Source organism: Schistocerca serialis, chromosome 1 (assembly GCF_023864345.2).
Source record: "Schistocerca serialis cubense isolate TAMUIC-IGC-003099 chromosome 1, iqSchSeri2.2, whole genome shotgun sequence".
NCBI classification, from domain to species: Eukaryota; Metazoa; Arthropoda; class Insecta; order Orthoptera; family Acrididae; genus Schistocerca; species Schistocerca serialis.
Window position 1 is genome coordinate 1,011,366,120 of NC_064638.1, and position 16,954 is coordinate 1,011,383,073.

General features: G+C 38.5%; 1 protein-coding gene across 2 annotated transcripts in view; it reads right to left on the bottom strand.

Moving 5' to 3' along the window:
* Positions 1–16,954, bottom strand: part of LOC126413422 (uncharacterized) — a 96,185-nt gene that overhangs the window by 35,739 nt on the left and 43,492 nt on the right. The window contains exons 4-7 of one of the 2 annotated variants that reach the window (XM_050083263.1): positions 12,792–12,908; positions 4,339–4,402; positions 4,178–4,259; positions 1,753–4,092 (exon numbers count right to left, since the gene is read on the bottom strand). In XM_050083263.1, coding sequence (XP_049939220.1) covers positions 1,753–4,092; positions 4,178–4,259; positions 4,339–4,402; positions 12,792–12,908 — 2,603 coding nt within the window. The remainder of the gene's footprint in view (positions 1–1,752; positions 4,093–4,177; positions 4,260–4,338; positions 4,403–12,791; positions 12,909–16,954) is intronic. The other variant, XM_050083264.1, reaches the window with a different exon arrangement.

A 16,954-nucleotide genomic window follows, 5' to 3' on the forward strand; every position in this document is an offset into this window, starting at 1 on the left:
GTCAGTCGGCAGTGAACTCTCGATGTGAGACAGTGGAACAATGTTCAGGTCCCCGTTATAATAATTTGCAAGTGAACAGCAAAAATGAATTATTTTACTACTTTTTTATATAAACATCGAGATGGAACTACATTCGAAGAAATGGTATTTGAAGCACCAAAAATGAGGCAAACGCATTGAACCAGGTCATTTCGGCAGCCAACTAAACACCATTGTGAAATCATACTTTCACTAGACGACTGAAGCCAACACAGAAAAGTCAAATATCATCTTATAAACATTTCACAGAAAAGCGAGTACTGTCATGAAATATTCTAAATTCAAGTATATAAAAATAGTGAGCATATTTCAAAGGGACAGGATTGCTATCTGTATGTAGCAGTGTCCACTATTCTTGTGGAAAGCAATGAATTAAGTGGCTCTTAGCCTAATGGTATTTTTAAGCGATTTTATGACTTACTCTTGCATAAAATTTTAAAAAGAGTTATGTTATACATAAACTGAACATGAGAACACTAGTAGTGTTCTATATAGAGACAATCTTGTTCCCTCCCCCGTTTTTGTGCAACTTCCGTTGATGTTCACTAATCACTTTACAACAGGGAAAATTCCTTGACTCAGATGCTATATTTTGAGAACTTTGACTGATTTTCAATTATTGAAGTAGCAAGGTCCACCAAATTGCAGTTCTCTCTTTGAACTATGTGCTACCTTCTCTAGTGTCACTGGTGTCCAACTCCCCTTTGCCACAGCTATCTGTCGATTATAGAGTTATTTTATTGAAGCTATACCATTACTTCCCTCGAATTGTGAAAGCTGTTGCTCCTTAACTGATGAGTTAAGCTGTAACAAGGACAGGTTGTTTGTCTTAAAAAACTGTAAGTTAGGGTAACTTAACTAGTTTATGTACATTTAATCCCTTAACATAGAATCTCAAATATACTTTGGGAAATTAAGAAGAGACCTTCGAGTAAATAAAACCCCAATTATATCAATTTCATGACTGTTCAAGCTGCTAGAAAGCATCTGGTACTACACTTTTAGCATGACTTATCTTGTGGCTGAAGTGGTTACCACTACATGGTCATCTTTACTATGTATAGCTTTGGATACCTGACAAAACAACACACACTTTCAGATGATCTCCTATACTGTTTAGGCAATGCTTTCAAAAAAGGATTACTATAGTGATTCTGAGTTTGACGTTGAATTTAGCAACTCAGAAAGTGAAGATGAATGTGATGTTACTTTATTAGAGACAAAGTGATGACAATCATCAGGTGAGTGACAAGTGCTTTCCAGAGGTATGACATAAATACATCAACTGTGCTTCAGCCAGCTCCTTCAAGATTTATGTTCACAGCAAACCCTTGTGAACTAATGGTTAGATTTCATAGATGTACAGAAACTAAGAAATGGCTTCAAGTTTCAGGACAAAATCCAAAGTCCAGTGGACGAGTATACTCGGTGCTATATTATTGGCGATCTTCACAATTTTGTAATCACAATTTTTAGCTTTAACAGCTGTCTTTATATGTCTTTATGCCATGTCATTCATTATAGCATTTTTCCATTGTTAAAAAATATATTTTTAAGACATTATTTGAAAAAAATTGCTAAGTTAAGGGGTTAATTAAGTTAAGGGGTTAATTATTGTCACTCGTCTGTAGCTTACAGCTAGCTCTACAAAATAATGAACATAATTTCATACAGAATGTGTATTTTAGGCTTAACAGTAGAGGAATATCTTACCAGGCATGTGACTGAATGGTGGATACTGATGCGCTCCAAATTTCATCCTGAGACATAGGTAAGCCATGTGATTCTTTCAGCCAACCTGTTTTCCAAGCAGTACTGTTACGGTTGCATTTGCAACAATTCTTTACAGCAGCACTCCACCGATATGACATTTCCTCTGATGATACAGACACATTCTCTGATGTTCTCATGGCTTGATACTGCTCACTTTGTTTCAACAGCGGTGTTAACTTACTGTCATTGGTATCGTTGCTTGTGAATAGCATAGAAAATGGTTGTTTGCTCTCCAATGTATGGTCAACATGATCGTCATCAATTTCCAAACAGTTAACAATCTTTTCAGCAAAATGTTCATCTCCTGGGAAGTAAAATTCATTTTCTTTTGACTCTTGCCTGCTTCTTTTAGTATCAACTTCCTCATCACTTGTAGCATTTTCATCAGATGCCTCAGTCTGGCAACATTTTTCAATCTGACGTACTCTAAATTTTGGTACAAAATCTTTTCCTGCTGATGTTACACCATCAGGGCTTCTTGCAGCCTTATGCCTTCCATTATAAAGTTCTTTCTCTTTGTACTCCATGTACTTTTTTGGAGTCTCTATGCCTAAATCTGTTTCCAAATACAGAGCACCACTTTCACTTCTTTTGAAAGGAACAGACTCCAAACTGTTAGGGATTACAAAAGTTGTCCCATCAGCATAGCATCCCGTGTTATTGTTATGGGAGTCTGAGCTCTCCTGTCGTATTGGACGAAAGTGTGTACGGGTAGAAGTAAGTAAATCTTCTTCTTCCTTGTCCTTAACATTATCTGTCACTTCATTTGTTTTTCTACCTTCTGTTGCTACATTATAAATTCCATCAGACTGTTTAAGAACTGTACTGGGCGGAACAGCAACAAATTTATTATCTGAAGCAAAATTGCAAAATGACTGTTTTGGAACTACTTCTGTGAAACTACTATCCTCTCTATTATGATTCAAGGTCCCAAAACTACCATCTGAAAAACTGCTGCAATTTGGAAACATATTATAATGTGGGAAGTTGTTTGTTAGTATGTTTGAACTCTCAGTAGTTGGCCATCTTCTATTCCAGACATTATTTGGTCTTTCAGGATGTAGGCATTCTTCCAATGGTAAAACATGTGCCATTGATGAAAATCCATCAAACTTATTCCATGCTGATCTTCCCATCTCCATTTTCACATTTCCAGCAGCCATGTTACTTCCAAGTTTCAAGAATGGAAAACAGTTTTTGGGAGCTATATTCTTCTTACATACTTGATCTCCCAATTTATTTGATTTACTTCCCACAACTTTTTCTGTGCCATTAATTACTGCATCAAGCTTATCAACATCCTGCTTGGTTTTGTCAATGTACTGACTTTCATCATTGTTCTCTCTGTCACTAACAAAACAACTGCTTGCATTTTCTTGTTCTACTAAGTCCACCTTGTTTTCATCTGTGGCCAGAGGTACTGTATCAGATGGCTGACTTGACCATATAGAGCTTTTAATATTTGTACCACAACGTATGAAAGAATTGTTTAAGCTCCCAACAGGTAAATTCTTACTTCCAGAGGTTTCTTGTTCAGCACAAGTAATGAAAGTGTTCTCCAATGGTGTTTCAGATCCAATTAACTTGTTACTTGGTGATGAATTTTCAGACCTACTCTCTGGACTCCACAAAGCTTCTATACTGTGGTCAAATTTTGCAATTAGTTGGGCCAAATTTTCATCCACATTCTGGCCTGACTCACCCTCATAATCCTGTATTCTTTCACTTTCATTTCCCATGTCTTCTGTTAATTCATTCTGCACCTGATGTTCATAAAAATTGCATGAACCAATATTCCACATTTCTCCTTCCATGCTCAGTGTGTCTTCCAAAGATAGTGTCTCCTGTGGTTCCCCTTGGTTTTGCCTATTGTATTTTGATATTCTCCATCCTGTCGCTATAGCTTTTACACTGGGAGCAAATGCATTTAAGCCTGTGTTTTCATTACTCCACACTCCTGTAAAACTCCATGAAAAAGGACAAACCAGTTCTTTCTCTGCATTGTCGGTCCAGTCCTTGTCCTTGATTTGGTTTCTAGATCTTATACCATTTGACAAACTGTCAACATTTCTCCCCTGGTTCTCTTTGTTCTCAGCACAATTTGTAGCACCCAATGTTTTACCACTTTTTGGTGAAATACTTATCTGGAGTTTATTTTTTCCAAAAGAATTTGCTAAAATTTTCTTATTTCCCCAAGCTGAAGAAAGATCTGAGCTTAAAACTGGTGGTTTAATACTGGAATCACTACACCTGGTTAGAGGTGGAAAAGCAGCATAATACCTGAAATTAAAAAATAAAAACACATTTAAAAATGTATTACCATGAAAACATACATGGAAGAAATCATTACAAATATTTTCCTTACTTCTGCACTAGATCACTTGGTGATTGTGATTGAGTCTCACTGACTGAAGGCAAGGATGGAGTGGAGTGATTATGGTTCTCACCTAATAAAAGAATATAAATCTATAAGAAACCATGACTTTCATGGAACTGGGGCCAAATAAACTAATCTTTCACAATTACCTTCGCTCTGTATTTCCTTTAATTTTGCACAAAGTTCATCAACCAGTTTCTCAATTCCAAATTTCTGGAAAAAAGGGAAAGAACAGTAAATAACTTACAATTTAAATTAATGTTTTGAATTGTCTACTATAAGCCTTAAACATCGTAACAGTGAGTGCAACACCCATCTCCTATTGCCACAAAGCGCAAGTTTCAACACCTGAAAGTAATGTATTATCCAATAATGACCTCTATTTTTAAATTCAAGATGGAAAAACTTTTATAAGAAATTAACAGAGTAATTAAATTTAAGTTTCCACTTCTACTGAAACATTACCACCACTCACAGCTGTCTGCATTTCTGGTAAAACATGACTTGGTATAGAAGTGTTGTAACAATGCACTGACAGCAAAGTACCATTTTTAATCATTTTTTAAAACCTATATAACATAATAATATTAGTTATTCCATTGAACTGCAAGGATAAACTTGCTCCTATAATACTATTTCACTATGTATGCTTATACAATTTTCACTGCAATATTTTTGGGGGTCCAATATGTTCACAAGTATTACTAGTTAGGAAGGGTATTTAGGTAGTATACCCTTACGGCTGCATTACAACTGGTCAAAGCTTTCTGACATTATTTTAAGAACGTACCAATCCATTCAGGTGCAACCTACTCGGCAAATTTATGATTACTACCACACATTCAATACAGAGCACTCATATGACAATACTGATAATATTTTACAGTACCACATACATTAAACCAAAACCACAAAATGAATTGATGGGAAGGGTTAAGAAATCTACATACATGGCATGAACCATGGGCACAAATCCTTAAAAAAAAAGAGAGCTTTGTTAGCACACTCAGTGATTGACATCAGCTTGTTACTGGACATTCCTCTGCATAAGACAAATGAAGTTCACTGATTCATCATTAAAATAATGAAAAGTGACATTTATGTTTCTATATGAAAAAACTATATTTATGTATGAAATGAAAAAAATTCACATCTATACACATACTAACTGTATCTGCTGAACTGTTTAAATGACTGCCACTATTCACCTTAACACATTATCCTTATATTTGCATAGTAATGCATTGCTCTTTGACTTGCAAGGCTATGCCTATCTTCGTCTATACAATCTCTGGAAGGTTTCTGCTCTTGTATGCATTCAGGGGTATTAAGCTGTGTGTGATAATGAAATGCAAACTGTAGCTTACTGGAACAACCTGTCCGAGTAAATTTGTTATGTTTATAATGTAAGATTCATTGCCATACTGGTGGTATACATGAATGCAAGTATGTGCGTATGTAAGATCAAGTGTCCAAACTGTGAGGTAATCAATCTCATGTTTGTGGAACACATGAAAGATAATAAAAATGAAGTAAAAGTGGTATGGCCAGGCTGATGAATAGAGCAAACACAGTCAAGAGCTCCCCAGTGTTCAGCATGAGGTAGGATTCACAGCCATAATCTCAATAACCAGTGAAGTAAGTATTTTATATGAAAATAAAATGCAAAGCAGATGAATGGTTGTATGAAGCAGTGCTACAAATGTAAACAACTGTATCCAACTGAAGATTACAGCACAAATGCTCAAAAACACAGTGGATATTAACCAAAAAGTCACTGATGCAGATAATTGTTTCTAACATTTTATGTAAAATGATTTCAAACATTCTCACAGCAAGCATAATAGCACATATGAAAACACTACTTTAGCCAAACAGCATTTTAAATGCAAAGCACTTTCATATATAGTGCACAGAACCCAACTTCTATTCAATTTGATTCTTGTCAATGCAATTCCCCCCAAATTTAATTCTCTTTAATTTGTTGTTGCACCTATTTAATTTTAACCACACACAGTACTCCCTGTGACCATAAATAAAATTATTTCTTATAGATCTGCATGCCAGCAAAAACTAGATTGATAGCTTACTGCACTGTTGATATCTGTCTTCTGTCCTCCTGTTACGTCCCACATTTTTACAAAGATGTAGTGGCTTTAATCTAGCAGTCAGATTTTTTAAAAGTCTTAGCCAGCATTACAAATTTGAGCATCACCTTATTTAATTTGACTACATTACATTATCCTGGTTTTGTTTTTATTGATATTCATCTTCAATTTTTCTTTCAAAATACTGTACATTCCATTCAACTGCTCTTCAAAGCCCCTTTGCTGTCTAACAGAATTACAATGTCATCGGCAAATATCAAAGTTTTTATTTCTTCTCCCTGGACTTTAATTCCTATTCCAAATTTTTCTTTGGTTTCTTTTACTGCTTGTTCAATGTACAACTTAAATAACATAGGGGATAGGCTACAACCCTGTCTCACCCCCTTTTCAACTACTGCTTCCCTTTCATACCCCATCATCTACTACAAATACTGTCTGCTTTCTGCACAAGTTGTAAATGGCCTTTCACTCCCTGTATTTTACCTCTACTACCTTCAGAATTGGAGAGGGAGTATTCCTGTGAACATTGTCAAAACAGTTATCTAAGTCTACGAATGCTATAAACATAGGTTTGCCTTTCCTTCACCTATCTTCCAAGATAAGGTTATAGGGTCAGTATTGCCTTATGTGTTCCTACATTTCTCCGGAATCCAAACTGACCTTCCCCGAGGCCGGCTTCTAACAGTTTTTCCATTCTACAGTAAAGAATCCATGTTAGTGTTTTGCAACCAAGAATTATTAAACTCTTAGTTCAGTAATTTTTACATCTGTTAGCAACTGCTTTCTTTGGAATTGGAATTACTCACTTCTTTGTCCGCGGGTATTTTGCCCATCTCCCTTCTTTACTTAACACTGGTTTGAGCCCTTCATATTCATACAGTTGCTTCTTTTTTTTTTCTGCAAAGGTCTCTCTAATTTTCCTGTGGGAAGTGTCTTTCTTTCTCCTAGCCATAAATGCTTCTGAATTCTTACATTTGTCCTCTTGCCATTCCTGCTTAGGCATTTTGCACTTCCTGTCAACCTCATTTTTAAGTGTTTTTATTCCCTTCCACCTGCTTCATTTGCTGCCTTTTTAAATTTTCTTCTTTCGTCAACTGAATTCAATATCTACTATGTTATCCATGAATTTCTACTAAGCCTTGTCTTTTGACCTATTTGATTCTCTGCTGGCTTCACTATTTCATCTCGTAAAGCTACCCATTCATCTTCTACTGAATTCCTTCCCCCGCTTTAGTCAGCTGTTGCCTACAGCAGTTCCTAGGACTCCCAACAACCTCTGCTACTTTTGACTTATCCAGGTCCCATCTCCTTAATTTCCTATCTTTTTTGAATTTTTTCAGTTTTAATCTACAGTTCATAACCAATAAATTGTGGCAAGAGTCCACATCTGCCCCTGGAAATGTCTTAGAATTTAAAATCTGGTTCCTTATCCCCATCTCACCATTATATAATTAATCTGAAACCTTCCAGTGTCTCCAGGTCTCTTCCACGTATACAACCTTTTTTATGATTCTTAAACAAAGTGTTAGCGATGATTGAATTATGCTCTGCGAAAAAGTCTACCAGGTGGCTTCTTTTTTTATTCCTTTCCCCCAGTCCATTTTCACCTATTTTTCCTTCTCATCCTTTTCCTATTATTGAATTACAGTCCACCAATGCAATGAAATTTTCATTTCCTTTAACTGTCTGAAAAATTTCTTTTATCTCACCATACATTTTCTTCAATCTCTTCATCACTGCAGAACTAGTTGGCATATTAACATGTACTATTTTGGTAGGCAAATGTGTTCACTATGCTGTTCACAGTAGCTTACCCACATTCCCATTTTATTATTCATTATTGAACCCATTCCCGCATTACCTCTATTTGACTTTTAACCCTTTATTCACCTGACCAGAAGTCCTGTTCCTCCTGCCACTGAACTTCACTAATTCCCACTATTAGTAACTTTAACCTACCTACCCATTTCTCTTTTTAAGTTTTCTAATATCTAACCTACCTGCTCGGTTAAGGCATCTAACATTATAAGCTCCGATCTGTAGAATGCCTGTTTTGTTTCTCCTGATAACAGCGTCATCCTGAGTAGTCCCCACTGGGAGAGTTTAATGGGGGATTATTTTACCTCCGGAATGTTTTGTGCAAGAGGACGAGACACCATTTAACCATGCAGTAGAGGCGCATGCCCTCGGGAAATATTATGGCTGTAGATTCCCACTGCTTTCAGTCGTTCACAGTACCAGCACACAACAACTGTTTTGGTTGATGTTACATGGACAGATAAGTCAATCGTCCCCTGCACCTACTGAAAAGGCTGCTGCCCCTCTTTAGGAACCACTCATTTGTCTGGCCTCTCAACAGATACCCCTCCATTGTGGTTGCACTTAAGGCAGGGCTATCTGTATCACCGAGGCACGGAAGCCACCCCACAGATGGCACGGTTCACAGTTCATATGACCTTTTAAAATCTATGAATATGAATTTTTTGGGCTCACTCTTGACATTCTCCCAGTTTATGTTCAACTTCCTGTTCTTTTATGTTACTGGCGGTATGGCATGATAATTCTCCACTTCTGTATCTATTATACTGTATACTGGATTTAGCAAAAATATGTACTGAAACTTACGCATTGATGCCAATTACGTCCACACAACATATTTCACTCCATGTATGTTTACCAGAAATTTTACCAGTTAAGAAAGAAATTTCACAATGTCGATCTTGCAATCTGACAGCAAGCTTCTTTTACAAAAATGGATTTTATAAACACTGATTTTAAAGGCAATTCTCTCTATTTCCCTAAGTGTTTATTGATTCACACAAATTAAGAAATGCAAAATAATTTGTCAAAAATTTAAATAAGTAGTTCAGTTCTCACATCTACGAAATCAAGTCAGAAAGATTATCAAAAGAGAGAGGAGTAAAGTATTTCAGGAGTAGTGACACATGCGAAAGAAATAAGAAACTGCCTTGTCGCGTTGTTAGATGTAAGATATGTAAATTCAGTGAATACATTTGGTCCTTGTCATGCATGCTTACTTCATTCACATTATTACATGTAAAAATTTGACACTACTGTTTCAGTTTATGTCAGTAGTTAACCGCAGACAACAAACAACATATGTGGGATTTACATAGAATCTACATACAGGGTGCCTTAAGCTCAAACATACACACACTCTTTCCCCAGTAACTAAGGGTTATATTTTTGACGTAAAACAAAATATAGGCAAATGAAGGTAAATACAATAGCAAACCTTATACTGTCTGGAAGCCACTGGAACGTGAAGTAAGCAAACTGAATACTACATTAGCAAATGGAACCTAACGATTCTTGCAGTTCTGAAGGCAGCCAGGCAATGTGCCCCTCCACTCAAGCAAATCGAGTGGGAACTGCTTGCACTAGCTAGCACAATTTTCATTTCCACTAGATTTTTCCAAGTACACTTTCAACAGTTACTGTTGTGATTTTCAGTTTATGCTATTCTATCAGTAATGGCACAAACTAACGAAGAATATCTGATATGCTTATGAGACTCAAATGATGTTGCAATAATCAACTATGAACATACCATGCTTCTGTAGAATGGTATCAGTATCATCCATATAGATCACAAGTTTCTTGACGACTGGAGTCATGGATTAGGAATAGTGGTCAGATGCAACCAGCACACAATGTCTCCACAAACATACTCTAATAGAGAACAGAGAGGATTCCAGTGTCAACAGAAACGCCACCTGGATAATTCTAGATGATATTAGCTTATGTCGGTATCACATCCATATTCATCAGGCAATAAACTAAGATATTCCCATGCCAAAATTGACTTCTGCACATAGTTTTAAAGTAAAACCGTAACTCTATGACTGTCATACTGTGGAATGGTAAAACCATTTTACAATTTAGTGGTGATGTAAATATTCAAAGTGCTTATTACTGGTCAGAAGAAAACACCTACTTCCCGTGTCAACAAGACAAACAAACCAGCACATACAGAGCATTGAAGTGTTGATTCATTCATGATAAATGTCGTCAGATCTTCCTGTATTGATGAATAATCATATGATGAACATTACTATGAATTTCTCTGTCACACACTGATGGAGCTACTAGAATATGTTCACTAGCAACATGGATGCTGCAAGATGCATGACCAGTAAACTTTTCCTTGATGATAAGGCATATCTTCATACAATTTTTTTCTGGTACAGAAATTGGTAGACAAAGGTCAGTGAGTCTACCACCAGTCACCAGTTTTAACTTCACTTTATTATATATTTTGGTGACATATTTAAACCATTATGTATCAACAGTGTCCTTAGCACGTGATATGGTAAAGAAAATTTGTTAAATATGCTGTTTGCTCCTAGATGCAAGGTTCTGCTTCGTGATACTCAAAGTGCACAAAAGCAGGCATGATTTTGCTTATAACAATATGGAAAGCATTCTGAACACCTCTGCACTAAACAGAAAACGAAAACTATTTTAATGCAAGTTTATTCAACATGAAAAATTTAAGAAAAAGTTTTTCCATCTCTACAACATTGAAAAGTACATCTATTAACTAAAACTTTCCTTCTGTGGTGTTCCTTTAGCTTTATGAATAATTTTTAGAGCTCTGTTCAACAGCACCATTGTTTTCCTATATTCTCATTCTCCTTAAGACTAGTTGTTTTCTCCATTTTTCAGCAGATTCTAGGCAATGTTAAGATTCACCATTCTATTTGGCCCCAACATTCTGCCTAACAAATTTTAACCACAAAAGAGACTTTAGCACTGTTTCAGAGAGAAACTGCCTGTATGATATGACTGAAGAATCTGTATATTAAAAACTACAATCTTAAGATTCTATGGTAGCTTTTTATGATCCACCAATGGGTACTGTTCTTACGAAACATTTAAAAAATTATTCCCATAAACAGGGGAAATGTTATGTATTATGCAGTTACATTAGACACTTAGCTTACATTAAAAGCTTTCTACATTGAACTGCACAGAAAACGCTAAAAATTTCTTCTTATTTCTTGTAGTATACAGCAATAACAATACACTAAGACCACAACTCCTACTGTGAGCTCTTTATTTACCTGCTAATAAATAAGTAATTCTCCCAAGCTCAGGACAAGCAAGTATTAGTCAATCCATTGATTTTCAGATAATGAAGTTCAAATGAGTAACAGGATATTACAAGCTTTTTGTATCACGATGTTAGAAGACCTATTTGATCCTCACATGATAGTTCTACACAAGAGCACCCATATAGCAGTTTATGAGCAGGTGGGGGGTGGTGAATGCACTAGACCTCTGGATATGGAGCATTTTTAAAATTTTGGTAGATGAATGGCGTCTTAAGTAGCCAAAAGATTCAGTTCAGACTCTCTTAAAAACCTGTATAACATTGACTTTTAAATCATTATCTTGAGTGGCCTTGGTTCTACAGAGAATTCAGATTTTAATGTTACCAATGGGCATATTCTACAATCAAGCAGCTGCCGTTGTCCACGGTGTTAGTAAAGCAGACTGGCAATTCATATTAGAATGACTAAATTACACGACATCAAGGATGACTATGATAATTACGTTGGTTTTAGGTCATTCTAAAACTCCATTATCAGAACTGTCACCAAATATATACATATGCATTTGTGAATATATATATGTGCATTTGTGACTTGACATACGTGTAAGGGTTTTAACCGACTAAATTTGACTGATTGGGCTATACAATAACATAAAACTTCAAGTGTTTGCCCATTTTAACCAATAAAAAGTTGTTACTTGGTTTGAAGTTAGTGTATCTAATACCACCTTTATTAGACTTTACAAAGAAATAGTAATGTGTATGCAAGTTTCAAATGCATAAAAAGCCTTTCTGGAATTTCTTTATGATGCAGAAGGAAGAGATGGGCTGAAGGACAGTGTTCTATATTAAGGTGAACTAAAATGATCTCTTTACCAAGGTTATGAACATGGCAAAAAATGGTTGGAAATCATCTATGAATACCCAAGTGTTGCCTAGTTTGTTACAGTAACACATTATAACACAAAAGTAAATACTATGACATTTCAGTACCTTAAATGTTTTTATCCCAATTATAGACAAAAGGTCATATGTAACAGTCGGATGAGAAACAATACTAAGTTCTGTACACAGTTGCATATAAGTTTCATGCATCATCTTTCTTTCAGGCAAGAAATCAGGTGTTCAACAGCTAAAATTTTAAACTACTACAATTTCTTTTCAGCATGAATTACTGTTACAAACAAATAATGACAAACAGAAAGCTTCAATGTAATAGCAGCCATGTTACTACAGGCAAGTGCGAAAAGCAGGCAACATAATTAAAAAAAAAAAAAAAAAAAAAAAAAAAAAAAAAAAAAAAAAAAAAAAAAAAAAAAATAGCCGCACCAAAAGATACAAAATATATGTGTCAACTCAAGCTTCTGTTATCTCAGTAAAAAAAAAGGCTTTGAATCAAACCTAAGTCTTATACCTGATCAGAAGCAGACATGAGGCATTCCACAGCAGCAGAGCGCTTGAGTTGCTCACAGTCCCAAACATCCCAGTATTCTTCCCTCCGGCCACGTTTGCGGCCTCGACGACCAACCTCCTGTTCAGATTTCCCTATTACACATCACGCTTAATCCTATTCTTTGTCATCTCAGAAAAATTACAAGTGAACAATTTGTAATCAAATTCATTTAAAATCTGAGAACATATGAAACAATATTACGGAACTTAATATTTCCTAATCCATACTGACCTATAATTTTAAGTTGAATGCCCAGCTTAAAGCACTTGGCTGAACATTCTTAAGCCACAATTATAAAGTCTGAAAAAACAAAAATAAACCTCATTCATGTGCTGAAAGGTGCTTCTTTGGTAGTGTAAGGGTGGACAAAACTAATTTTACCCTTCCTAACATATACTGTGCAGCACATTTAATCTTGTGTCACACAGTAAAGGTGCAAAGGTGGAGAACAATGAACATTTCGAAGAAGCCATCCCAGCGTTTCACCTATGCATAGAAAAACAACCTCTATGGGAGTAGCAGTATTTGAATCCCGTTACACTGGAAAGAGTGTCAAGGGCCTTACTTAAAATGCCACGTGACTTGATAAAAAGCGCTGAAAAAAGTATGGCGCAAGAAAGTCTGCAAGCAGAAAATTTTAAGTTACCCTCACTATAGGGGTCATTAGGTTGTGTATTTTTGTTGCGCAGTAACAGTTTCAAGATTTATCAGTAACATGACTACTTCTCACATCTGCAAAATGTCATCAACAAGAATGATCATCTAACTATAAGTGAGCTCAAAGCATCGAAGGGAAATAACCTATAAGTGCACTACTGCCCACGCACTGAGAACCAACGATCAATGTTACTGACATGACACAGACAGTTTGAAAACATGTACAACTGAAAATCCAGTTTTAAACATAAATCCTAACACCTATACATATGGCAGGCTAGTCTGACTGTAGTTGAGTGGTCAGCACAGCTCATTGTCATGCAGGGGGCTTGGCTTCAATTCCTGGCCAGGTCAGAAATTTTAGCTGCTCAGGGACTGGGTGTTGTGTTATCATCATAGACACACAAGTTGCTGAAGTGACATCAAATAAAGACCTGCACTAGGTGGATAAACAACGCCATAAAAACCTATATCTGGCCATACTGACTTAGGTTTTCTGTGATTTCCCTAAATCGCTGCTGACAAATGCTGGGATGGTTCCTTTGAAAGGGCACACCCCCCTCCTTCCCTAATCCAAGCCTGTGCTGCTTCTCTCATGACCTCATTGTCGACAGGGCGTTGAACACCAATCTACTACTACTCCAGAAAGTTCTTACAAGGACGCAGATAAAATAAATAAAAGAGTTAGATGTCTTTGGATAAGTCCGTCAAAGTGATAAAACGAAGAACACGAGCAGCTGCTCGAGCATCATCAGCTAAAATTTCCTGTAGGTTAGAGGGCAGAGACAGGACAACACAAGATTCATTAAAACGGGGACACGACAATAAAACATGACGGACTGTCAACGCATTACCACAAGGGCACCGCGGGGCGGGGTCACCAGATAGCAGGTAGCGGTGCCTAAACCGGCAATGCCCAATCCGCAACCTGGCCAAAATGACCTCCTCTTGCCGAGATGGTCAGGAGGAGGTTGTCCAAGCTATTGGGAACGGTTTTATGGCCCGGAGCTTATTTTCTTGAAGTGACAACCAAGTGTCCCACCATAATGACACAAACCTCTTACAAACAACCCCACTAATGTCAGATGATGGGACACAAAGGGAGGCTGGTCGAGGCAGGAGGACTGCAGCCTTGGGCGCAGCATCAGCAGCCTCATTCTCAGGCACTCCTACATGGCCTGGAACCCACATAAAGGTAACAGGAGAGCCATCATCAGCAAAAGAATGGAGGGATTGCTGGATCCGTTGCACCAAGAGATGGACCGGACATGGAGCTCCAAGGCTCTGAAGAGCACTGAGTGAATCAGAGCAGAGTACATATGGAGAATGGTGGTGGCAGTGGACATACTGAACAGCCTGAGAGAGAGCAAAAAGCTCGGCCGTAAAGCTGGAACACTGGTCGAGGAGCCGGTATTTAAAGGTGACGTCCCTGACGACAAAGGCACAGCCGACACCATCATCAGTTTTGGAGCCATCAGTGTAAATAAAGGTGTTATTGGCGAGTCGCGCACGAAGTTCGACAAACCGTGAGCAATACACTGCATCCGGAGTAGCCTCCTTCGGGAGCAAGCGGAGGTCAAGATGAATGTGAACCAGAGCCTGGAGTCAAGGTGGAGTCGGGCTCTCACCCTCTCTGAAGGTGGTAGGGAGGGCAAAATCCTATTGTCGAAGCAGGCGACGAAACCGGACTCCAGGGGGCAGCAGGGCAGACACATACAACCCATACTGACAGTTGAGAGAATCGTCGAAGAAGGATTGATAAGAGGGGTGGTCAGGCATTGATGACAGCTGGCAGGCATACCGACAAAGCAGTACGTCGCACCAGTAGGTCAATGGTAATTCGGCAGCTTCAGCATAAAGACTCTTGACGGGACTGGTATAGAATGTTCCGGTTGCAAGACGTAACCCCCGATGATGGATGGAGTTGAGATGGCGTAAGAGGGATGGCCGAGCAGACGAGTAGACGAGGCTCCCATAATCCAGCTTTGATCGGACTACGGACCGATATAATCGAAGCAGGACAGTGCGATCCGCTCCCCAAGATGAACCACTAAGAACACGGAGGACATTAAGAGAACGTGTACAACGGGCAGCCAAATAAGAGGCATGCGGAGACCAACAAAGTTTCCTGTCCAGTGTGAGCCCTAAAAACTTCGTTATCTCCACGAAGGGGAGAACAACGGGACCGAGATTTAAGGATGGTGGAAGGAATGCTTTATATCGCCAAAAGTTGATGCAAACCGTCTTCTCTTCAGAGAACCGGAAGCCATTAGCCACACTCCATGAGTAGCGGCTGTCAAGACAATGCTGAAGGCAGCGCTCCAGGAGGCATGTTCTCTGGGCACTGCAGTAGATCGCGAAGTCATCGATGAAAAGAGAGCCGGAGACGTTAGGGGGAATGAAATCCATAATGGGATTGATCGCTATGGCAAAAAGGGCTACGCTCAAAACAGAGCCCTGAAGCACTCCGTTCTCCTGGAGGAAGACGTCTGACAATACGGAACCCACACGTACCCTAAACATTCGATCTGTTAAAAACGAATCAATAAAAAGGGGCAGGCGACCACGTAGGCCCCACCTGTGCATAGTGCGGAGGATACCTCCTCTCCAACAGGTATCGTAAGCCTTCTCCAAATCTAAGAACACAGCTACCGTTTGGCGCTTTCACAAGAAGTTGTTCATGATGAACGTCGACAAGGTCACAAGGTGGTCAACAGCGGAGCGGCGTTGACGAAAGCTGCATTGAACATTAGTAAGTAGCCGTTGAGATTCAAGAATCCAAACCAACCGAGCGATAACCATGCGCTCCATCACCTTACAGACACAGCTTGTAAGAGAAATTGGGCGGTAACTAGAAGGAAGGTTTCTATCCTTCTCGGGGTTGGCTATGGGAACAACGACAGCCTCACGCCAACGCATGCGGATCTGACCTTCGGTCCAGACGCGGTTATAGGTATGAAGGAGAAAGCATTTGCCTGCCGGAGAAAGGTGTGTCAGCATCTGAACGTGAATGGCATCTGGCCCCGGAGCAGAGGACCGGGACAGTGCAAGTGCACGTTTGAGTTCCTGCATGGTAAAGGGGGCATTATAATCTTCCAGATTCAGCGAGTGGAAGGAAGATTGCCAAGCCTCTTTTCTGGGAAGGAAGGAAGGGTGGTAATGGGCGGAGCTTGAAACCTCCGCGAAAAAGCAGCCGAAAGCATTGGAGACATCCACAGGATCCACAAGTACCTCATTACCTGAAGTAGTAGTAGAGGGGTTTGTGGGCGCACGACAGCAAGGTTTTCAGCACCCGTTCAGTATCATAGTGAGACGGGTGTCAAAAAAAAAACACACTCAGAACATCGACATAAAACGGAACATAAAACAAGGGGAACAATCATTGAAAAATATGTGCTCACCCACACCGAAGTGTGGGATGAAGCAGGGCGTCAGCAGTAAAACATGGACAACACAGGAAGAAAATG